Source organism: Rhinopithecus roxellana, chromosome 5, assembly GCF_007565055.1.
Source record: "Rhinopithecus roxellana isolate Shanxi Qingling chromosome 5, ASM756505v1, whole genome shotgun sequence".
In the NCBI taxonomy this organism is placed as follows: Eukaryota; Metazoa; Chordata; class Mammalia; order Primates; family Cercopithecidae; genus Rhinopithecus; species Rhinopithecus roxellana.
Window position 1 is genome coordinate 135,718,088 of NC_044553.1, and position 26,248 is coordinate 135,744,335.

Here is a 26,248-nt window from a genome sequence, read left to right on the forward strand (position 1 = left end):
CCCATAATTACATAAATAAATAAGGGAGAAGCAAGAACTCTTCCTTACACAAAAGTTCTAATTAGTTAAGTATAGAAGGAATGAGAAAAATAGAAAAACCACCATTAGAACACCAAGGTAATAACTGCCACAGGCAAGATCAGAGACACCTACTAAAGTTAGTGGGTGAAAGTTTAATCCAAAATGCTATATATAGTCCCAAAGTATCAGTGCCACAATATATGGTGATTACAAAGGGAAAAGCAGTACGTTGGTAGTAGAAAATCCCTGCTGACACCTGAGCCAAGTGATTAAGATTTACATCATCAGTAATATGTATTGAAATCACAGTCTCTTGCATGATTCACTGAGAAGTGTACCACATCCGTGGTAGCTTTCTCAATAATGCATGGGCTCAATCAAACCATAACAACACAGCAGACAGACCCAAATTGGAGACATTCTGCAAATTAAGGCACCAGTACCCTTCAGAAGTATCAAGGTCGTGAAAGACAAAGAAAGACAGGAACTATCCCAGATTAGAGGAGACCAAGGAGCTACAACAGCTAAAGGCAATGTGGATCCTCACCTGGATCCTGAAGCGGAAAAAGGACATCAGTGAAAAACCAGTGAAAACCAAATACGTCCTCTACTTTAGTTATAGTATTATATCACAGTTAATTTCTAAGCTGTAAGAAATGGTTCCACTGTTATTCAAGATGTTAACATAAAGGGAAGCTGAATGAATGGTATACAGGAACTCTCTGTACTCTTTTGTAACTCTTTTTGTAAGTCTAAATTTAAGTTTCAAAAAAAGTGTTAAAATTGAAAAAGCGAAACTGGGGGAGGAAATAAGGAGAGGTCAGATTTCTCTTCAGCAAGTCTTCAAATTCTTTACTTACCACTCTTGGCAATCAACTCTATCTGAAAAGGTATCCTCCCTTCCCTTCCCCTCCACACAAAATTTTATTTTCTCCTCTTTCCAGCTAAATATTTTTCTGGCAAACCTGCAAAAGCAATATGTTCTTTTCTTCTGGCAAAAAGGAACTCTTTTTAGACAGTCTTTTTTAGACAGCCTTATTCACCATTTCAATGTATCAATCTGTCTTTTTCCTTTAGAACTTATTCTGAAAAGCTTTATTAAATATTTGGTTCAAAAATAAAATAGATATTCACACTAGCAGTTAACATCTAAGTGCTTAATGTTTCAGGTATGATGTTAAAAGATTTAAAAGCATTATCACTTGTAATCCTCACAACAAGTGTATGTAATAGACCCTATTATCACTCCCATTTCACCTATGAGGAAACTCTTGTTCAGGAGTTTAAAATCTTGCTCAAGGTCACAAGCACAGTAACAAAATAATAATAATTATATTATTATTATTATTATTATTATTTTGAGATGGAGTCTTGCTCTGTCACCCAGGCTGGAGTGCAGTGGTGCGATCTCTGCTCACCGCAAACTCCACCTCCCGGGTTCACACCATTCTCCTGCCTCAGCCTCCTGAGCAGCTGGGACTACAGGCACCTGCCACCACGCCCAGCTAATCTTTTGTATTTTCAGTAGAGATGGGGTTTCACCATGTTAGCCAGGATGGTCTTGATCTCCTGACCTCGTGATCCGCCCGCCTTGGTCTCCCAAAGTGAGCCACTGCGCCCGGCCACAAAATAATTATTAAATAAGACAAGTGTCTGCCTCCAGAACCTATGCTCTTAATCAATATACTGCCCCATCCTGCCATTAAACTGAGCAATTAACCACCTCACATGGAAATTCAGTATCAGATTCAAAGGATCATTAAAACTGGATAAGTTACTGTCTTTAACAGATTAAATGATATTTAATAATATTTCAACTATAGTCTGATTTGGAATATAAATCTTTATGGTTGTATCTTTCAGGTCTATGTAGAAAACATCTAATTCTAGATAATACTTTGTTAGAGTTTGTAGGCATACAGAGAGTAGAGCAAGATGAGATGTTCTAATCCTCTGGTGTTAAAAATTCTAACAAAAAAGAATCTCAGGTTTGTACTTCAAAATGCAGGACAGCAACGTATTATAATGTGAAGTCAAAGAGCCATACATTTATGTCTTACAAGGAATTTTGTGTATTTTATCTAAGTTGTTGAATTTATTGGTATGAAGTTGTTCTTAATATTCCCTTATTATCCTTTAATGTCCATAGGACGTGTAGTGATGTCCCCCTCTCTCATTCCTGTTACTGGTAATATGAATCTTCTCTCTTCTTATCCTGACCATTCTGGCTAGAGATTTATCAACTGTATTCATTTTCTCAAACAATCAGCTTTAGTTTCACTAATTTCCCTATTATCTATTTTCTAATTCATTTTTATCTTCATTATATTCTTCTTTCTGCTTAGTTTGGGTTCAATTTGTTCTTCTTTTCCTAATTTTTTAAGCTACAAGCTTTACTTTTTTCTAATACAGGTTGAATATCCCTTATTCAAAATGCTTGGGATCAGATGTGTTTCAGAGTTCAGATTTTTGTGGATTTTGGATTATTTGCATTATATTTACTGCTTTAGCACCCCTAAGCATTTTCTTTGAGCTGTCATGATGACACTCAAAATATTTATGAGTTTGAAACATTTTAGATTTCAGATTTTGGGATTAGGGATGCTCAACCTGTATAAACATTTAATGCTATACATTTCCATCTGAGCACTGCTTTAGCTTCATCCAACAAATTGTAATAGGTTACATTTCCATTCAGTTCAAAATATTTTTATTCTCCCTTGTTTTTTCTTCTTTGGCCCATGGGTTATTTACAAGTATGTTGTTTAATTTTCAAATAGTCAAAGATTTTCCAGGTATCTTTGTGTTATTAATTTCTCATTTAAATTCCACTGTGATCACAGAACATACTTTGAATAATTTTAATACTTTAAAATTTACTAAAACTGGCTTAATGGCCTAGAATATGGTCTTTGGTAGTAAATGTTTTGCTGTTGTTGAGTGAAGTGTTTCAAGACTCTCAACTAGGTCAACTGGTTGACAGTGTTTTCCAAATGTTCTATATTATTACTGATTTTCTGTTTCATTCTTCTGTCAATTAAGAGAGAGGGGTTAGGGCTGGGCGCAGTGGCTCACACCTGTAATCCCAGCACTTTGGGAGGCCGAGGCAGGCAGATCATGAGGTCAGGAGATTGAGACCATCCTGGCTAACACGGTGAAACCCCGTCTCTACTAAAAATACAAAAAATTAGCCAGGCATGGTGGCGGGCGCCTGTAGTCCCAGCTACTCGGGAGACTGAGGCAGGAGAATGGCGTGAACCTGGGAGGCGGAGCTTGCAGTGAGCTGAAATCACGCCACTGCACTCCAGCCCGGGCGACACAGCAAGACTCTGTCTCAAAAAAAATAAATAAATAAAAAAAAGAGAGAGAGATGGGTTAATGTCTGTAATTACAATTTTCTATTTGTCTACTTCTTTTAGTTTCATCAATTTCTGCTTCATGTACTTTGAAGCTCTGTTCATAAACCATTTATGCCAGAGGTTACAATTTTTTGAATTGCAAAATCAGACCTTGGCGATGACCTTGAGCAGTAGGATATAAATAACTCCCACATGCTTAGCGTTCCAATAATGGAACATTAGGCATAAATGGGATAAGCACCTATACATTTAAAATTACATCCTCTTGATGAATTAATTCCTTAATCATTACACAATGTTCCTCTTTATCACCAGAAATAGTTCTTGCTCTGAAATCTTTGTTTATATTAATACAGGCACTTCAAATGTCTTCTGATTACTATTTGTATGCTGTATTTTTTTCTATCCTTTTCCTTTTAACCTGTGTCTTCATATTTAACATAAGTTGCTATTTTGTATTAGGAAACCTACTTAATTTTATCTGACAATCTTTGTCTTCTCCTTGGAATGTATAAACCATTTATATTTAATGTTTATCAATACAGATGGGTTTAAATCTCCTATCTTGCTGTTTGTTTTCTATTTCTCCCACCTGTACTTTACAGACCCATACATTGCATAACTAAAAAGGACTTTAAAGTTAATCTAGCTCAACCACCTCATTTTACAAAAGAAATGTAGAGGATCAGAAAGATTATTTGACATGCTCACAGTCACATAGCTAAGAGTGACCATATAAACAATCAAAAAACAAAAACTCAATTCTCCTGCTTGAGTTAATCCACCACATTTTCAATATACCATTCCTAGATGTCATATTAAACATGAGAATAAATAACCTCAAAGGGCCTCTCAGGATGAGAGCACCAATCTGCTGAGACATAATTTACATTTACATACAGATTGTGCCCTCTCACATGCGCTATCCACTTGGGGATATATATATAAAATATGCATATGTAATACGTATATCATATATATTACATATATCACATATTTGTATATTATATATCATATATAATATGTATATTATATGTATATATAAATATATAAACACAGACTGGTCTCAAACTCCTGACCTCAGTTGATCCGCCCACCTCAGCCTCCCAAAGCACTGGGATGACAGGTGTGAGCCACCGTGCCCAGCCACAAATTGTTTTTCATTTAAAAAATAAAATAGGCCGGGCGCGGTGGCTCAAGCCTGTAATCTCAGCACTTTGGGAGGCCGAGACGGGCGGATCACGAGGTCAGGAGATCGAGACCATCCTGGCTAACACGGTGAAACCCCGTCTCTACTAAAAATACAAAAAACTAGCCGGGCGAGGTGGCGGCGCCTGTAGTCCCAGCTACTCGGGAGGCTGAGGCAGGAGAATGGCGTGAGCCCGGGAGGCGGAGCTTGCAGTGAGCTGAGATCTGGCCACTGCACTCCAGCCTGGGTGACAGAGCGAGACTCCGTCTCAAAAAAAATAAAAAATAAATAAAAAATAAAAAATAAAATAGAGATGAGGCCTCACTATGTTGCCCAGGCTTGCCAACGTGGTGAAACGCCGCCTCTGCTAAAAATACAAAAAATTAGCCAGGCGTGATGGCACACACCTGTAGTCCCAGCTACTTGGGAGGCTGAGGCAGGAAAATCACTTGAACCTGACAGACTGAGGTTGCAGTGAGCTGAGATGGCACCACTGCACTCCAGCCTGGGCGAAAAAAAGAAGACTCCATCTCAAAAAAAAAAAAAAAAAAAAAAAGAAAGCAAGAAAAACAATTTGTGGTAGAGATATCTTTGGCTCAACTATGTTTAGTCTAAAGTTTACAACAGCTTTTAGCTCACTCTGAATGCTTTTCAAAACAAAAGAAGATATACATGAGGGAGTTTTCATAAATGACAAAGTGTCTTACTTTGCCAACAAGGGCAGGAATGTTCATTGAATTCGTTGCAAATCCCATGCCATACGCCATAGCAGCTTCTACTCCTAAGAACCTTGCTACAAGCTCCTCTAGTTCTTCATGCTTGTCCAGGTTTCCTGTGTGAAGAAGTTAAGAAAGTCAGTATCACAAAATCCTGAATTTAAGAATTACTCATCACTTTATTAAAAGAAATCATAGTGTATGTGTTGTGTCCTTTTCAGACTAAGATCTATGAAGGAGTCAATATTATGAAGAGTAATATTCTTCATAATATTGTGAAGAGTAATACGCACTCATAAAGAACACAATAGTTGAATAAAATCTGATTCAGCACCTGCAGTGGAATTTCCCCAAAGGGGGTTGCCAATAATTTCTCCCATTCCTGTTTGTGCATACTAGTTCCAGGTTTAGGCCTTAGGAGGCCTGGCAAAATCTGCATTTATACTTTTGAAGTCAGCTGCTACATAAAACAATCTAACTGGCCTGTTGCAAAAACAGAACATGGGCAGGGGGTGGGAACTGGAGGATAAGAGACTATGGAAGGAGGAGAGAAAGATGTAAGGAGAGGGGGAGACAGAGAGAGAAAGAGAAACAGAGAGATGCCCAGCCAGCCTTTAGCCCTTCCTGCCACCCAGCTGAGGTGTCAAACATGTGAGTTAAGACATCTTGGATACTCTACACAGTCATAACTGCCTACCCAATACCACACGGAGCTAAGATAACATCAAGCCCTCCCTAAATTGCAGAATCATGAGCAAATAAATCTGTTGCTGTTTTAAACCACTAAGTTTTGAGATGGCTTTTATACAGCAAGAGACAGGTAAAAACGTTTCTTACCGGCAGGGTGCAGTGGCTCACGCCTGCAATTCCAGCACTTTGGGAGGTCGAGGAGGGTGGATTGCCTAAGGTCAGGAGTTCAAGACCAGCCTGGTCAACATGGTGAAACCTTCTCTCTACTCAAAATACAAAAAATTAGCTGGGCGTGGTGCTGGTGTCTGTAATCCCAGCTACTCGGGGCCTGAGGCAGGAGCATCACTTGAACCTGGGAGGCAGAGGCTGCAGTGAGCTGACATCGTGCCACTGCACTCCAGCCTAGGCAAAAGAGTGAGACTCTGACTCAAAAAAAAAAGAAAAGTTTATTCCCTCACTGTGAACTGACTGGTAAATTTGTACTGCAATTTTATACTGGTACTCAAATCTTTAAGGACTAAATGACATTACAGAGAGAAAAGATGCTGGGAAAGAAGACTGCTACACTTGGATGCTATGTGTCCTTACGGCTTGCTTAATCAAAGCCCTTAGGAAGTCTCTGGGCTAAATACTTCTAAATAGCAGTAATAATTTGCCCTATCTACCTAATGACATTGTTGTGAGGATCAAAAGAGATAATATGTTTGAGCTTTTTTTTTTTTTTTTTTTTGAGACAGAGTCTCGCTCTGTTGCCCAGGCTGGAGTGCAGTGGCGCAATCTCAGCTCACTGCAACCTCTGCCTCCTGGGTTCAAGCGATTCTCCTGCCTCAGCCTCCCAAGTAGCTGGGATTACACGTGCACGCCACCATGCCCGGCTATTTTGTATTTTTAGTAGAGACAGGGTTTCACCATGTTGGCCAGGCTGGTCTCGAACTCCTGACCTCAAGAGATCCACCCACCTCGGCCTCCCAAAGTGTTGGGATTACAGGCGTGAGCCACCGCACCCAGCCGAGTACTTTATAAAATATAAAATGCCATAAAGGTATAAGGTATCCTTACTATATGTCATCACTGCACAATGCTCCTTTAACCACAGGATTAGATCAAAAGGCTTGTCATTTCTGGAGTGCCAGTTAGCAACTCTGTTTTAAAGATAGGGGGAAATAAAAATGTTCTATTCCCATCTTCCTCTTGAAAATCGTCACAAAACAGCTGGACAACCAAGAAATAAAAGCAAAAAGCTCAATTTTTTATTAATTAGTGGACATCTATAATTCTGAACACAATTAATGAAAATGGAAAATATACAGAAGGATAGCGTTATGGGTTCAATTGTGTCTCACCAGAAAGATATTTTGAAGTCCTCATTCCCAGAAGAATGTGACCTTCTTTGGAAACTGGGACATTCCAGCAGCAATCAAATTAAAATGAGGCCATTAGGGGGATGCTAATGTCTTTATAGAAAGGAGAAATTTGGACACAGAGATAGACATGCACAGAAGGAACACAGAAGAAGACAATGCTGTTTTTTTGTTTTTTTTCTTGAGACAGAGTCTCACTCTGTTGCCCAGATGGAGTGCAGCGGTGTGATCTCGGCTCATTGCAACCTCTGCCTCACAGGTTCAAGTGATTCTCGTGCCTCAGCCTCCCGAGTAGCTGGAATTACAGGTGTGCACCTTCCATCATGCCCGGCTGATGTTTGTATTTTTAGTAAAGACAGGGTTTCACCACGTTGGCTAGGCTGGTCTTGAACTCCTGACCTCAAGTGATCTGCCCGCCTCAGCCTCCCAAAGTGCCGGGATGACAGGCATGAGCCACTGTGCCCAACCAGAAGATGACAATGTTTGACACACAGGAAGACAGCCATGTGGTGGGGTGATGCACTATAAGCCAGGGAACATCATCGATTGCTGGCAACACCAGAAGCTAGGAAGGATTCTCCAGAGCATCAGAGAGCATGGCCCTGCTGACACCCTAGACCCCAAACCTATAAACCACAGAATTATGAGATAAGACTTTTTTTTGTTTTAAGTCACTCTGTTTCTGATATTTTATTACAGCAGCCACAGGAAACCAATATAACTGGAAAATGACAGAGTTAGAAGAAGGTCATATCTATGCTCTTATAGAGTGGAATTCTTTGAAAACCAAGTAAATTCACTGTATGGAACCCTAGAGAAGTTTAAAAACTGGAGGGAACAGGCAGCAAAGTAAGCAAGAGTTAAAGTTGGGCTACATACAAGATGACTGGAAGACAATATAAAAATGAGCAGGAACCCTCACGCATTGATGGAGAGATTGTAAAACAGTGCAGTCTCTTTGGAAAACAGTTTAGCAATTCCTCAAAAAGTCAAACACAGAGTTACCATACGACCTAGCAATTCTGCTAGTAAGTATAAACCCAAGAGAAACAAAAATACATCATACAAAAACTTGTACACCCACGTTCACAGCAGCACTGTTGACAATAGCCAAAAAGCAGAAACAACCCAAATGACCATCAAGTGATAAGTGGATAAACAAGATGTGGCACCCTCACACAAAGGATTATTATTCAGTCATGGAAAAGAATGGAGTGCTGTTAGATAGTACAACATGGATGAATTTGAAAATACTGTGCTAGTGAAGGAAGTCAGACAGAAAAGACCAAATGTTATAGAATTCCTTTTATATTTAATGTCCAAAATAGGCAAATCTATAAAGACAAAAAGTAGACTACTGGTTGCCAAGGACTTGTAGGGGGAAGGGAAACTATCCAATGAATGCTACTGAGTATACGGTTTCTTTTAGGAGGAATGAAAATATTTAAAATTAGATGGTGGGGCCAGGCATGGTGACTCACACTTATAATCCCAGTGCTTTGGAAGGCTGAGTTGGGAGAATCACCTGAGGCCAGGATTTCAAGAATACCCTGGGGAACATAGCCTCTTGAAAGAGATCCCCAGCTCTACAAAAATTACATTTAAAAAATCAGCTCGGCACGGTGGCGTGCACCTATAGTCCTAACTACTTAGGAGGCTGAGGTGGGAGGATGGCTGGAGTACAGAAGTTTGAGGCTGAAGTGAGCTATGACTGCACCACTGCACTCCAGCCTGGGCAACAGAGACCCTGCATCTATCTATCTATAAATCCATGTATCTATCTATTTAAATAAATAGATATAAAAATCTGCACAATTTTATTTTTCCTTTTTCCTTTCTTCATTTTGTTTTAAGTTTCCTGAGTTGACAGTGTTGCTGTGGAAGATTAAATAAGGATGCAAATTCTTTGTTACTCTTCCCATTTGGAGTTGGAGGAGGGCAATCCCCACAACCCTTGAATCTGGGCTGACCTTAGTGACACTTTGACCAACAGGAAGAGGCATAAGCGATATTCTGGACCTGTACACCTAGTGCCTAAAAAGCCTTCCAGCTTTCAACTAGGTCTCCTTGTTTTTGTTTTTGTTTTTGACACGATGTCTCACTTGTCACAGGCTAGGGTGCAGTGGCACGATCATAGCTCACTGCAGCCTCAAACTCCTTGGCTCAAGGGATGCTCCAGTCTCAGCCTCCTCAGTGGCTAGGATCACAGGCGTGGGCCACTATGTTCAGCTACTTTATCTTTATTTTTTGTAGAGACCGGGTCTCACTATGTTGCTCAGATTGGCCTCAGCTGATCTTCCTATCTTGGCCTCACAAAGTGCTGGGATTATAGGCATGAGCCTCCATGCCTGGCCTCAGTCAGGTATCTTTGCATGCTTGCTCTAGAGGCCTGCTGCCATGCATGATGAACAACTCTCCAAGACCACCATGGTATGAAGAAGCCCAAGTAAGAAACATGGAGAGGCCACACAGAGCTCCAGCCACCCCAGCCTAGGTGAAACAAATGAATGAAGAAGGCTTCATATGTCTCCAGCCATACAGCCACCACTGAGTGAACCATGAGAGGAACCTTGGGTAAGAACCACCCAACTATGCTTGCCAATCCCGAGAACCCTGAGAAATAACTAACAATGGACTGTCCTTTTAATCTACTGTGCTTAGGGATATTCACAGTAATAGGTATTTGGAAAGTTTTTGTAACTTCTAGGGTTATCAGTTCTCTGAAATAAATTAGAAAAATCTGAAATCGTCCTCTGAAGTAAAATAAATCGAATCTCTTTATATAAAGCTATTACTCTTCTATATTTTATAAATTTAAAACAATAATAAAAAGAGTTCACATTTATTGTCTACTATGTTCCAAGTGCTCTACATGGATTAGCTTACGTAAGTCTTAAAAGAGCTCTATAAGGCAGCAATTATTATTGGCCCCAATTTACCAGTATGAAAGCAGATTAACTCTCATATGCCCAACATCCTAATAAGTGGCACTCTTAACCATTAACATTTGCAAAAGCCAATGAAATCGACATCAAAGTTATAAATGAAACAAACAGTGGCAGGACTTTTCGAGGGACAATCTATATGTATAACACATTGGGAAAGATAAACACATCTCAAAATGTGTTGAAAGCATTAAAATCATCCATCACACTTCAGAAAAACAAAGCATTCTTCACCTTATCTAAATGACACGACAAAGTGTAGATACTTAATACTTTAGGTAAATATCACTATTATTTGTCCCTGACTAAAACAAGGTCAAAAACAGCAGCTGGCCAAATATAGCTTTCACTTACCAATTTCCTGCCGAGTACTGCACACTCCAACTCCATATTCCTCTAGGATTTTGGCAGCTGCTTCTTGACATGATCCAGTATTCCGTGCAAATCCAAGATAGTTATAGGAACCCATGTTTATAACACCTTTTATTATATTCCCTGTATACCTGTGTATCAACAGCATAAAACAATGAAACTCATGAGCAAAAAAGTACTTACACGTAATAGCAAACCCACTGGTAACACAAAAGGAAGCAGAGAGAACAAAGTCTATATAAAAAAACTCAAACACACTACCAATTATGGAAATGGAAGTTAAAATAACCAATTTTCATTTATTAATAGTGATAAAGATTTTAATACTAATGATATCCAGTGTTGGCCAGGACAGTCACTTATCTTACAGGACACTGTACATAAGAATATCAGGTTTTTTCTTGTTCGTTCTTTGGAGGGCAGTTTGGTAGTACTTATCCATTAAAAGATATACATACTCTGGCTCAGTAACTCCTGTACATGAGCATATATACACATGAGGATCCTTTGAGAGTCACTGCACAATCTGCCACATCCATTCCCCAGGTACAGGGACCAGTGACATTTCATACAATGGAAGCTGAGGCAGCCTGGGCCCCTAACTAAGGACAAAATGGTTCGGGGCCCCACCGACCTAGGATGAACATGAAGTATGGACAAGGATAAACTGTCACTGTTTTAATTCCCTGAGATTCTGAGATTATTAATACAGCCCAACCTGTCGCACCATGGCACATCTATACTGCAAAATACGATGTAGTCATTACAAATAGTAAACATGCTGTGAATATACACGAGAAGGGGTGTCACCAATATGTGACCAAGCTAAGAAGGCAAGGTGTAGGCCGGGCACAGTGGCTCACGCCTGTAATCCCAGCACTTTGGGAGGCCAAGGCGGGCAGATCATGAGGTCAGGAGATTGAGACCATCCTGGCTAACATGGGGAAACCCTGTCTCAACTAAAAAAACACAAAAAATCAGCCGGGCGTGGTGATGGGTGCCTGTAGTCCCAGCTAGTCGGGAGGCTGAGGCAGGAGAATGGCATGAACCCAGGAGGCAGAGCTTGCAGTGAGCCGAGATGGCGCCACTGCACTCCAGCCTGGGCGACAGAGCGAGACTCCGTCTCAAAACAAAAAAAAAGAAGGCAAGCTGTAAAATAAATTTTTGTTTTTTGACAGAGAGTGTCACTCTATCCCCACAGAAAAGATCTTGAGAAACAATACAAAAAACAATACAAAACAAAGTGATAACAACAGTTACCTCTGGGGAGTGGAGGAGGATCTGCAAGGGGGTGGACATGCAGAGGAAATGGGGTTAGCTGTCATGGGAACTAACAGTTTATCTGTATTATTTATCTTTTTTTTTTATAATGGCAATTCAATCATGTAATACTTGTGCAATCTAAACAATACAATGTTAAGGCCAGACACAGTGCCTCACACCTGTAATCCCAGCACTTTGGGAGGCCAAGGTGGACAGATCACTTGAGGCCAGGAGTTCGAGACCAGCCTGGCCAACATGGTGAAACCTCATCTCTACTAAAAATACAAAAAGTAGCTGAGCATGGTGGTGCATCTCTGTAGTCCCAGCTACTAGGGAGGCTGAGGTGGGAGAATCACTTGAACTTGGGAGGTGGAGGTTGCAGTGTGCTGAGATCGTGACACTGCACTCTAGCCTGTGCAACAAAGTGAGACTCTGACTCAAACAAATAAACAAACAAACCAATACAATGTTAAAAATACAAAAAGTTTTCCAAACCATTCAATCCATTTAAGTAACACTCCACATATCATCCTTAATCATTTGAAAAATCAAAATATCCAGAAATAAATTCAGATACTTAACTCTGATAAGTGGCATAATGGAAAGGAGAGCTTTTCTTCCTTTTTTTTTTTTTTTTAAAAAAAAAGACCAAAAATAAAACAGACTAAACTTTTGTACACTATTTATTATCAATAGGAGTTATTTTTAAAAATAAATAAGCCAGGAAAGGCGTGGTGGCTCACACCTATAATCCCAGCACTTTGGGAGGCTGAGGGGAACGGATCACTTGAGGTCAGGCGTTCAAGACCAGCCTGGCCAACATAGTGAAACCCCATCTCTACTAAAAAAATACAAAAATTAGCCAGGTGTGGTGGTGTGTGCCTGTAGTCCCAGCTACTCCGGAGGCTGAGGCATGAGAATTGCTTGAACCTGGGAGGCGGAGGTTGCAGTGAGGTGAGATCACACCACTGTACTCCAGCCTGGGTGACAGAGCAAAACTATGTCTCAGAACATACATACATACATACATACATACATACATACATACATAAGCCAAATTTTGTTCTGAACTATAACCCAACACAGTATCAAATGTAACAGAAAGATGTATCTTTAAAAGCTCAACAATGAAGAATAAGGACACCAATCGTACTGTATCCTCAGCTGCTACTCCTATTTTGAGAGAATACTCAATTTACAATAACATATTTTCTCAAATGAAGAAACCCTTTTGTAGTTGTTGTCAAGAAATAATTTCCCAACCAAGACTCACTTGAAGGACCAGTTATAATCATGAGACTGTCTCTCCATGATGTCCACCCTGGCTCCAGGCACACTACAGATTGGCCGATTCCAGTTGTCTCTTATTCTCATGTACAGGTTTCTTGTATAAAAGTTTTCAAAATCTTGATACAATGACACAAAGTCCTGCCAAGAAATGGTGACATACCATAAATTTACCTGAGTTACTTTATTAAAAATTTTTAACAGATGACATGACTTTTTATTTCTGTAAATTTATGGGGCACAAGAGTAATTTCATTATATTCAAGATTGTGTAATGGACAAGTCAGGGCTTTTAGAGTATCAATCATTCAAATAACACACATGGTACCCATTAAGTAATTTCTCATCATCCACCCTCACTCCCTCACCCTTCCAAGTCTCCACTGTCTATCATTCCACTGAGTCACTTTAAAAACAATCTTTACAACTTCCATTTTCACACTGTAAGAGCACCTGAGAATGAGAGGCCACTTATATTTAATTAACTACTAAATCAGGACAGGCTTGGTGGCTCTCACCTGTAATCCCAGGACTTTAGAAAGCCAATGCAGGAGGATTGCTTGAGCCCTGGAGTTCGGGACAAGCCTGGGCAACATAGTAAGACCCTGTCTCAACAAAAACATTTCAAAAATTAGCCAGGTGCAGTGCACCTGTAGTCCCAGCTACTCGAGAGGCTGAGGCAGGAGGATCCCTTAAGCCCAGCAGGTTGGGGCTGCAGTGAGCTATGATGGCACCTCTGTAGTACAGGCTGGATAACAGAGACTCTATCTCAAAACAAAAACAACAACAACAAAAACCCTGATGTATCAGGAAAACATCTAGAAAGGCATCAATTCTCTATGTTTACTTTAACACAACTCTTATCAGATAAAAGTCACTTAACTTTGATAGTTGACATACATTACATGGTTTCAAATAACTGACTTCATGAATGTAGAGCAAACGAATGTAAATTAACAAAGTAGTCCTCATAAAAATATGTTGTAGTTGTACCATTCTGTCATTAAATGGTTTCCCTTCCTAACAATCTCAAAAAGACTGCTCCTCCCTCCCCACAAGCCTCCCCCCACATTAAAAGATTAGGAGAAATGCCCTAAAAACCACTATAATTCCAATTTCAACCAAGAAAAATAATTCCAAAATTAAGATTCCATCCTTTGCATATCGTCAAGGATCAAAATGAAACAAATTCAAAGAGAAAATAATAAACAAGAAACACTATAAAATACGATATAGGGACCAGGTGTGGTGGCTCACGCCTGTAATCCTGGCACTTTGGGAGGCTGAGGCAGGTGGGCGGGTGGATCACTTGAAGTCTAAGGAGTTCAAGACCAGCCTGGCCAACATGGCGAAACCCCGTCTCCACTAAAAATACAAAAATTAGCTGGGCATGGTGGCGTGGGCCTGTAATTCCAAATACTTGGGAGGCTTGAGGCAGGAGAATCGCTTGAACCCGGGAGGCGGATGTTGCAGTGGGCCGTGGTCACTGCACTCTAGCCTGGACAACAGAGTGAGACTCCATCTCAAAAAAAAAAAAAAAGGGTTATAGGAAGCCACCCACCTTAGGTTCTTTTCCCTTTAGAAAGGAATTTTTTTAAAAAGAAAGGAAAAAAAAAAAAAAGGCCAGGTACAATGGTTCATGCCTGTAATTCCAACACTTGGGGAAGCTAAGGTGGAAGGATCGCTTGTGGCCTGGAATCTGAAGTGACAGTGAGCTGTGACTATACCACTGCACTCCAGTCTGTGCAACAGAACGAGAGCCTGTCTCAAAAAGAAAAGAAGGCAGGACACAGTGGCTCACGCCTATAATCCCAACACTTGGGAGGCTAAGGCAGGAGGATCACTTGAGTCCAAGAGTTCAAGATCAGCCTGGGCAACACAGTGGGACCCTGTCTCTACAAAAAAATTTTTAAAAAGAAAGAAAAGAAAATACATTCCCAAAATGAATTCCTATGCTCAGGAACTTAAAGGCTCTGAGAGATTAAGTTGTACTAAAACTTAAGTCTGTGAAAAATCAAGTCACAGTGGAGCAGAAATGCTATGCCTGGTGTGGTATGACCACTACTCAGAACACATGTGACCAGACCACACGAGATCTACTTAAACTCTTGAATGTAAAGGGGAAACCAAACAAGAAAATGAAACTACAGTTTTACTGTATCAGCCAACTACTGAGTTGACAGCCATCAGATCTAGGCTTGGTGCCAATATAAATTAACCTGTTAACTAAATTAGTCAAAAACATTGAAAAAGCTTAAGTCTTATTCTGTAAAAGATTTTCATTGCTAAAGGCGGCTACATATAACTCTAAAATTAACAACTTTCTATGACACCAGACTCTCAAGTGCCTACTAAATGAGCCTCCCAGTAGATAAATCTTATAAATAAGGCTGAGCAAAGTCAGAAGCTACTCTAAGAATCTGCAGTACCTGAAACCATCTCTCTCTCTCTTTTTTTTTTTTTTTTTTTGAGGCAGAGTTTCGCTCTTGTTGCCCAGGCTGGAGTGTAATGGTGGGATCTCGGCTCACTGCAACCTCTGCCTCCCAGGTTCAAGCTATTCTCCTGCCTCAGCTTCCTGAGAAGCTGGGATTACAGGCGCCTGCCACCACGCCCAGCTAATTTTTTGTATTTTTAGTAAAGACGGGGTTTCACTATGTTGGCTAGGATGCTCTCAAACTCCTGACCTCAGGCGTCTACCCACCTCAGCCTCCCAAAGTGCTGGGATTACAGGTGTGAGCCACTGCGCCCAGCTGCCATCTCTCATACAACTGGTTCTAATAGTTAATTTTCCTCAGGACAGAAAATATCCATAAATAACATGTCTATCACAATTGGAAATTTTTCATTTAAATGGTATGTCTGTTTTGATAGCCTTCCAACAAGTATACTAGTTGAATTAAAATAGGAATAGAGATGTCCAATTCTAATTATAACTTTTTATTTGGCTGTTTTTACCCATGCATTTATTTCCCAGAGGAAAAAAAACAAAAAGTAGTCTTCAATCCTTTTCATTCACATCAAAAAGGGTAACAGTACTAATCCTTCTAACGAAGGAAATGACAGTACTGATTATCTCATCTCTCTTTTTTTTTTTTTTTAATTTTTTTTTGAGACAGAGTCGTTCTCTGTCACCCAGGCTGGAGTGCAATGGTGTGATCTTGGCTCACTGCACTCTCCGCCTCCTGGGTTCAAGTGATTCTCCTGTCTCAGCCTCCCAAGTAGCTGAGATTACAAGTGCCCGCCACCATACCTGGCTAATTTTTATATTTTTTAGTAGAGACAGGGCTTCACCATGTCAGTCAGGCTGGTCTTGAACTCCTGACCTCAAAGAATCCGCCTGCCTCAGCCTTCCAAAGTGCTGGGATTACAGGCGTGAGCCACAGCGTGTGGCTGATCTCATTTCTTTATAACCTTTCTAAACACTGCACATTAATGTTCGAAGTATTAACTCCAATATTAAGAGAAATATTTCCTTACAGACAAATTTCTATTTAGCAACAAAAGCAATATTTTTTTGTTTTTACTTTACAAAACAACAATCTTAGAGTCTGCTCCAAATGCCAGAGGGGTTATCAAACCCCAAGATAGAGAAAAGGCTGCAGGAACGAATGAAGTAGAGTTCAAGGCTAAACAAAGAAAACCAGAGGCACGGTTGTCTGGGGTTAGGAAGGAAGCAATGGGTTCCAATTTCCTGAACAAAGAATTGTGCCTGTCATGGTCACACATTTCCATCTCTCCTTAACAAATGATTTAAGTCACATTAGCACAGGGTAAAGAAGAAGCTGTCACAATGAGGGATGTTAGAGACCAAAAGCAGGTGGCATAGAACGGTAGGAGAGAGGGACTCACAGCCGAAGTCTCCACCCCCCCTTTACTCCTTAGCTAAGCTCCAGGGTGGTAGCTCTGATCTCAGTCAGTAGGTTCAGCAGAAAGATCTGATGGGCATGGCTGGGCACAGTGGCTCATGCTGTAATCCCAGCACTTTGGGAGGCCAAGGCAGATGGATCGCTTGAGCCTAGGAGTTTGAGACCAGCCTGGGCAATGTAGCGAAACTCTGTCACTACAAAAAATACAAAAATTAGCCAGGTGTGGTGGCACGTGCCTGTAGTCCCAGCAACTCAGGAGGCTGAGGTGGACGGATCACTTGAGCTCAGGAGGTTGGGGTTGTAGTGAGCCAAGATCGGATCACTGCACTTTAGCCTGGGTAACAGAGTGAAAAGTTGTCTCAATAATTAATTAATTAATTAATTAATTTAAGAAAAGATGCAAAGGGCAGCAAACCAAACTCCCCACAGCTTAGCCATGAGAAAAAGGCGGGGAGGGGTCACTACTTGCAGTTCCAGTTCTAGGCAATGGGAGTGTATTTCCAAAAATATCAGGTTAACTTCAAATATTCTAAGACCACAGTTAAACTGGGGGAGGAGGGACAGGTATCTTTTCATTTATTCATTCAAATATATTTTAGTGAGTACTTGATACATACCGGATTGTATGCTAGACTTTCAGGATACATTAAAGAATAAGACAGTTCTCTCTGCAGAGTAATACCCCCACGATTCCAACCCTCATTCCCCCATCTCCACCGCTCTTTTCCTCCTCCTCAGTTTGGTCACTGTGAAGTGACTTTAGTTAAGGCTTACTCATCATCATTGACCTAATACTCAGTTGCTGAACAAACATTTACTGAGCAGTACCTTCCAGGCACTAAACCGGGCACTGGGAATAAAAATGAGTAAGAACAACCTCTACACTCCCTAAGAACTCTTAAGTGTAGTGGAGAAACACACAAATAAATACAATATAATAAGTACTATAAAAGGGTGTTTGTCCAGAGAAGGAGCGAATACCTAACCGATAAGGGAGTGACAACGATAAAGTCAAGTTCAAGCAGCCTTAAGGATATACTCATAAACATTCTTCCTGAAGATCCTCACAAATCCCATATCCTAGCACATGTAAGTGGAGGAAAAACAATACCTACTTGCGACTAAATGCTGTATCACTGGGCTTGAAATACTCCTCACCTAAGAGCCTTCTCAACTGAAGAGAACAATTCCAACTCTTGGATTTGCTGCTTAGAGACTGATGAAGACCTCACCAAAAGTAGTCTAGGGACATCTCAATAACAAGCCAATAAATATCCTTTACTAGTTAAGCCTATTTAAGCTGAGCCTTCTAGAAAATTGCCATTGTTTAATATAATATACATGAGTACCACCTATTCTAGTGCCCATACAGGCATTAAGAACACAGGGGGCAAAGCTGGATGCTATCACTTTCTGAAGTCCACTTTCTAACAACTGTCCCTTTGTTAAGCATCATTCTGGTCCAACACAGATAGCCAAATATGTTTACATGATAATGATAAAGATGATGAATCATCACAACGGCAGCAAGAGTGCCCATCTACTGAGTATTTATGACATAACAGGCACTTGCCAAGTGCTTTACATGCACATATATTTATATACTTATATATGTAAGTATGTAAATATACATACTCTGCACACTCTTACAGAAGATATCATTTCTTACACTTTCAGAAAGGCTAAATGGCTTTCCCACTTAGGAAAGCAGCCAGAGGCAGAGCCAGGAACCGATGATCCAGGCCTTCTAATTTTACTCTGTGCTCCTAACCCCAATGCCACACTGCCTCTCATTTGGTGATGCTACTAAATCAATCTGAAATACTTTGATAGTGTTCAAAGCACTTCAAGACCACTGTGCTATTGTCCTTCCCATTCTTTTCCTATGTTCTGCATACGACCAACACACACATTACAAACCCCCTACAAGACACATGGACACACACACACACACTTAGGAGCTGGAAGGCTAAAAACTGTATTTCCTGGACACCCCTGTGATCGGGTTGTAGATGTGATGCAGTGTCTACCAGTGAGAAGCACACACAAGAGCTGGATGGCAGGGGCCAGCCACGCTTTGCACCAGCGTAGGAGGCAAGCCCCCGCAGACCTTGGTGCTGGATTGGCACCAGCACGATTCTATGTGCCACTGCCTATTCACCAGCCTCTGGCAGTGCGACAGTTGTGATGCCAGCACTCAGAGTACTTACAGCAGGAGCAGTTTCCTAGTTTGGGGTAGCTGCCTAGTTAGGACAGGGAGGCCCTAACCTCACTGCTCTTGCCCCTCCACAAAGCCATATATGCCTAATTCCCTGTTTGCTTGAATGATCTACAGTGTTTTTGGTAACTCTACCAAAAATTTGATGATTTCAACAACACGGTCCCTGTAATTATTGTTGAGAAACAGATGTTTAATAACTTATTAGCTGTATTTTACAGATTCACTGAATAAAATTAAAATTATTTGTCCAAGTCGCATAACAATACAGTGACAAAGCTAAAACTGAAACTCTAGTATTATTCCAAACTAACACTATTAGTGGTAGTGTTACTACTAATTCCATTAAGAATTCTCAATGTCAGTTCTAATTTAATAACTTTTACTTATTTTAGAGTCTGGGGCACTAATCTCAACACAACAAAAGGCAGAATTTCTCTCAAACATGAGCATTTGAGGTAAACAATCACTGCTTTGATGTTAGGATAAAAAGCTTGGAAAACATGCTTAGAACTGTCTCAGCGTCTTCTCAAGGTCAGGATGATTTAAAGTCCGACCCTTGATCTATGCATCCGGTGCAGGGAAAAAAAACTGGGACAAGTAAACCAACTCTAGCAGTCTTTAAGGGACAAATTTATTTCCGCTTTACTACTATTCAAAACTTGCTAAGTAAAGGAAAAAGTGGGAGAAAAATTAAAATCTACAAAACTATAAACCTTCACAAATTACTTTTAAATGCTATACTTGTTTTAAAGACACTAAGGCAGCTGGACATCCACTGGCCAAAAAAATGACCTGACCTAAACCTCACACCTTATACAATTAACTCAAAAGGAGCATAGACCTAAACGTAAAATATAAAACTATAAGACTCAGAAAGACCTTAATACATTGCTGGTGGACATGTAAAATGGCACAGCCAAGGTGGAAAAGTGTGTTGGTTTCTCAAAGGTACATGTAGACTTTGACAACGAAGAACCTGATGAAAAAAAAATTTTTTTTTGAGATGGAGTCTTGCTCTGTCACCCAGGCTGGAGTGCAGTGGTGCAATCTAGACTCACTGCAACATCCACCTCCTGGGTTCAAGCAATTCTCCTACCTCAGCCTCCCAAGTAGTTGGGATTACAGGCATGCGCCACCATGTCCAGGTAATTTTTGTATTTTTAGTAGAGACAGGGTTTCACCATGTTGGTCAGGCTGGTCTCAAACTCCTGACCTCAAGTGATCCACCCAACTCGGCCTCCTAAAGTGTTGGGATTACAGGTGTGCGCCACAGCACCCAGCCAAAAAAAATTCTTTTAAAGGTAAATATAGACTTTCCATGTGACCCAGCAATTCCATTCTAGGTACATACCAATTGGAAACAGATACTCAAACAAGTACTTGTGTGTGAATGTTCATAGAGGCACTATTCAAAACAGCCAAAAGGTGGAAACAAAATGTGATATATCCACATAATGGAATAGTATACAGTGATATGGGAATGAAGTACTGTTACTTGCTACAACGGTACATGAATCTTGAAAACATTATGCTAAGTGAAGGACAAGTCACAAAAGAGGGACCGTAGATGCAAAATACTTCTAGGATACATAAATATTTCCTAAAAACCACTTAGAAAAATACACAAACCCAGTAGAAAAACGGACAAAAGGTTTGAACAGGGACTTCATGAAATCAGCACTTCCAATGGTCATTAAACACATAAAAAGCTGTTCAGCTTCACTGGACAATACAGAATTGCAAATTAAAACCACAATGAGATACTAGTACATACATACCAATTGAATTGGCAAAAATGTTAAATTCTGGCAATACTTAGTGTTGGTAAAGAGATGTGGAACAAGAATTCTCGGCCGGGTGTGGGGGCTCACGCCTGTAATCCCAGCACTTTGGGAGGCTGAGGCAGGCAGATCACGAGGTCAGGAGATCGAGACCATCCTGGCCAACACAGTGAAACCCATCTCTACTAAAAGTACAAAAACAAAATTAGCCAGGCGCGGTGGCAGGCGCCTGTAGTCCCAGCTCTACTCGGGAGGCTGAGGCAGGAGAATGGCGTGAACCCAGGAGGCGGAGCTTGCAGTGAGCTGAAATTGTACCACTGCACTCCTCCAGCCTGGGTGACAGAGCGAGACTCTGTTTCAAAAAAAAAAAAAGAATTCTCAAACACAGCCGGTAGGTGTACAAACCAGTAAAATCACTTTGGAAAACAATTTGGCACTATCTAGTGAAACTGAAGACATGCATACTCTATAACTCTATAACCCAATAATTCCAACCCTGGAGAAACGCATATTTACATGCAGAAACATTTATAGTTTTATTCATCACTGACATAAAATGAAAAAAGCCTCAATATCCATTATTATAAAAATGAAGGAAGGCCAGACACAGTGGCTCATGCCTGTAATCCCAGCACTTTGGGAGGCTGAGGCGAGTGGATCACCTGAGGTCAGGAGTTCGACACCAGCCTGGCCAACATGGCGAAACCCGTCTCTACCATAAATACAAAAAATTAACCAGGTGTGGTGGTGGGCACCTGTAATCCCAGCTACTCAGAAGGCAGAGGGAGGAGAATCGCTTGAACCTGGAAGGTGGAGGTTGCAGTGAGCTGAGATCATGTCATTGCACTCCAGCCTGGGCGACAACAGCAAAACTCTGTCTCAAATAATGATGATAATAATAATAATAATAATAATAATAATAATAACAACAACAACAACTAATGTTGTTTGCTGGTACTATAGTACTACTGAAAGATTTCAAGACATTTCATTATAAACATAATATTGCACACCAAAGACAAGATAGCAAAAAAAAAAAATCTGCAACGTTTTGAATTTTTTATTTGGGCAACATTTTTGTTGTTGTTGTTGTTGTTAGAAACAGTGTCTCATTCTGTAACCCAGGCTGGAGAGGAGTGGCATGATCATAGCTCACTGCAGCCTCAAATTCTTGGACTCAAGCTATCTCCCCACCTCAGCCTCTCAAGTAGCCAGGACTACATACAGGTGCACACCACCATGCCTGGCTAATTTTTAAATTTTTTGTAGAGACAAGATCTCTCTCTGTTGCCCATGCCAGTCTAAAATCCTAACCTCAAACAATCCTCCTGCCTCTGTCTCCCAAACTGCTGGGATTATTGGTATGAGCCACCACACCCAGCTGGAAAATGTATTTTCTACTAAAGAAGGAAACAGCCTCATGAGATAGATTTAGAAATAACTGAAACATGACAAAGTTGTTTCAAAACTTAAATTAAGCATTTTAAAATCCCAAATAATTCCCACCTGAGGAAGTGTTGAAAATGGAGTCATCACATGGTTAAAATGCATTATAGCTGGGCGCGGTGGCGGATGCCTACAATCCCAGGATTTTGGGAGGCCAAGGCAGATGGCTCGCTTGAGCTCAGGAGTTCAAGATCAACCTGGGCAACAAGGCGAAACCCTGTCTCTACAAAAATTAGCCAGTTGCAGTAGCATGCGCCTTTAGTCCCAACTACTCAGGAGGCTGAGGTGGGAGAATCACTGGAGCGTGGGAGGCAAAGGCTGAAGTGAGCTGAGATTGTGCCACTGCACACCACCCTGGGCAACAGAACAAGAGAGACAAGAGAAGGAAAAAAAAAAAAAAAAACTGGCCCAGGCACAGTGGCTCACGCCCTATATTCCCGGCACTTTGGGAGGCTGAGGCAAGCGGATCACTTAAGCCCAGGAGTTCAAGATCAGCCTGGGCAATGTGGCAAAACCCAGTCGTTACAAAAAAAATACAAAAATTAGCAGGGCATGGTGGTATGTGCCTGCAGTTTCAGCAACTCTGGAGCCTGAGGGCTGAGGTGGGAGGATCACCTGAGCACAGGGAGGTCAAGGTTGCAGTGAACTGAGATTGTGCCACTGCACTGCAGCCTGGGTGACAGAGTGAGACCCCGTCTCAAAAAAAAAAAAAAAAAAAAAAAAGACAGAAAGAAAAGAAAAAGAAAAGAAAAAGCATTATAAATTCTAAAAATATTTATTTTATAAACCAATAATTCTGTTTTTACCTCTACTTAATGAAGAAAAGTAGGTAAAATACTCAGTGAAAAGTTTTCAGACTGCAACTTTTAAACCCTTGAACCATGGTTAATTAACGACTTTCCTTACTGTTCATATCGGTCATACCACTGTCTGTCCTTTCCTGTTTTCAATGTTAAAAACAGGAAGCCACTTCCTCGCTGTTTCTGTGCTGTCCATGAAAGTGTAGAATGAGATTTCAAGATAAAAAACAATGGTTTTTCCTACATCTGAAACAGTCATTTGCATGTTTGCGTGTGCATGTGTGTACGTACACACCCACCCCAACTACAGATACTTCAAAATCCTTTACATTGTTATTGTTACCACCACTCACAATATCATTCATATCTTAAACTTTTTTTTTTTTTTAAAGAGACAATGGCCGGGCACAGTGGCTCACGCCTGTAATCCCAACACTTTGGGAGGCTGAGGTTAAGAGTTCAAGACCAGCCTGGCCAACATGGTGAAACCCCGTCTCTACTGAAAATACAAAAATTAGTGATGGCGGACACCTGTAATCCCAGCTACCTGGGAGACTGAGGCAGAAGAATCGCTTGAGCCTGGGAGGCAGAGGTTGCAGTGAGCCAAGATCGTTCCATTGCACTCCATCCTGGGCGACAGAGCAAGACTCTGTCTCCACACACACACACACACACACACACACACACACACACACACACACACACAATTAGCTGGGCGTGGTGGTGCATGCCTGCAGTCCCAGATACTCAGGAGGCTGAGGCATGAGAATCACTTGAACCCAGGAGGCAAAGATTGCAGTGAGCCGAGATCATGCCATTGCATTCCAGCCTGGACAACGGAACAAGACCCCATCTCAAAAAAAAAAAAGACAAGGTCTCTGTCACCCAGGCTGGAGGGCAGTGGCACAATCACAGCTTGCAACAGCCTTAAACACCTGTGTACAAGTGATCCTCCCACCTCAGTCTCCCAAGTAACTAAGACTATGGGTGTGGGCCACCACACCCAGCTAAGTTTTCAAATTTTCTTGTTGAGACAGGGTCTTGTTACATTGCTCAGGTTGGTCTCAAACTACTGCGCTCAAACTATCTTCCCACCTCAACCTCCCAAAGTGCTTGAAATTACAGGTGTGAGCTATCACGCCTGGCCTCTGGCCTCGTATCGTAAACATTTACCGAGTGTCTAATATGTGCCAAGCACTCTGTAGTATAGAGTAGTAAACAAAAAGGTAATAATCCTTGCCCTCTTGGAATTTGTATTCTGGTGGAAGATATAAACATATAAAATATAAAGTTTGCTAGTCCAGGCTCAGTGGCTCACACCTGTAATCCCAGCATTCTGGGAGGCCGAGGTGGGCAGATCACATGAGCCCAGGAGTTCAAGACCAGCCTGGCCAACATGGCAAAACCCTGTCTCTACTAAAAACACAAAAATTAGGTGTGGTTGCACATGCCTGTAGTCCCAGCCATTCTGGAGGCTGAGGCAAGAAAATCGCTTAAACCTGGGAGATCGCGCCATTGTACTCCAGCCTGAGCAACAGAGCAAGACTCTGTCTCAAGAAAATAAAAATAAAAAGAAATAAAGTATGCTAGACAGTGACAAATACTAACAGAAATAAAAGCAAGCAGGAAAGGGGGAGTCATGCTGCAAATCAGCTGGGGTACCCTGGGTAGAACAGAGGACAAATCGGAAGTGAGGGAACTAGCCAGGGACTATTTGAAAGAAAAACTTTCCTGGTATGAAAAATAGGGAAAACAGGTTACAGGGAAACTCTTGCAAACCTAACACTGGCACTAGTCCAAATGGATACAGTGGTAAACCTACTACACAACTTCTTTGAAAGGTTTGAGTATAGTTTCTTACCAGCGAGAAATCCCTACAGTAAATAGAGATGACTGCTCCATATGATGAAATATTATTCAACAATAGGAAGCAATGAAGTACCGATACATGCTACAACATGAACTTCAAACACATTACACCAAGTGAAAGGAGCCAGGTACAGAAGAACATACACTGTGTGAGCCCATTTATATGAAACGTCCATTTACATGAAATGTCCAGAATAGGTAAAGCAATAGAGACAGAAAGTAGATTAGTGGCTGCCGAGGGTGGGGAGGGTGGATGAGGAAGGAGTAACCGCTAATGGGTTCATGAGAAAAACTCAAGAGAGAGGGTTTCTCTCTTTTTCAGAAGAGAAAAACATTACAAAATTAAATTGTGGTGCTGGCTGCACAACTCTGTAGATATACTAAAAACTATTGCATTGTACACTTTAAATAGGTAATCTTTATGATATGTCAATTACTTAAAAACACTACTGCTGTCCTGAGCCCAACTAACACAAAACAATGAAATGTGGTGCTCTTTATTTATTTTTTATTCTTCTTACATTTTCTTAGACCGTCTCGCTCCACTGCCCAGGCTGGAGTGCAATGGTGCAATCTCGGTTCACTGCAACCTCTGCCTCCCTGGTTCAAGCGATTCTCGTGGCCTCGGCCTCCCAGGTAGCAGGGATTACAGGCATGTGTCACCACGCCCCAGATAATTTTTGTATTTTCAGTAGAGACGGGGTTTCACCATGTTGGTCAGGCTGGTGATCTGTTCAGGTCAGGGTGAACTCCTCACTTCAGGTGATCTGCCTGCCTCGGCCTCCCAAAGTGCTGGGATTATAGGCGTGAGACACCATGCCTGGCCAGTAGTGTTCTTTTAAAATGTAGAATCATACACAGAATTAAAGAAGACAAACCAAATGATCCATCCCCTAGCTTAATGCACCAAGCAATTATACTACATTAATAGTTAACTAAGATGCTGCCAAAATGACAGGTACCAGAATATTCTTAGTACTTTTTTTTTTTTTTTTTGAGACACAGTCTTGCTCTGTCACCCAGACTGGAGTGCAGTGGCACGGTATCAGCTCACTGCAGCCT

The 26,248-nt window shown here is 41.0% G+C and overlaps 1 protein-coding gene across 1 annotated transcript in view; it reads right to left on the bottom strand.

Moving 5' to 3' along the window:
* SPTLC2 (serine palmitoyltransferase long chain base subunit 2) overlaps positions 1-26,248 on the bottom strand; it is a 105,345-nt gene that overhangs the window by 54,601 nt on the left and 24,496 nt on the right. Inside the window, exons 3-5 of the mRNA XM_010382725.2 lie at positions 13,190-13,344; positions 10,636-10,784; positions 5,277-5,401 (exon numbers count right to left, since the gene is read on the bottom strand). Coding sequence (XP_010381027.1) covers positions 5,277-5,401; positions 10,636-10,784; positions 13,190-13,344 — 429 coding nt within the window. The remainder of the gene's footprint in view (positions 1-5,276; positions 5,402-10,635; positions 10,785-13,189; positions 13,345-26,248) is intronic.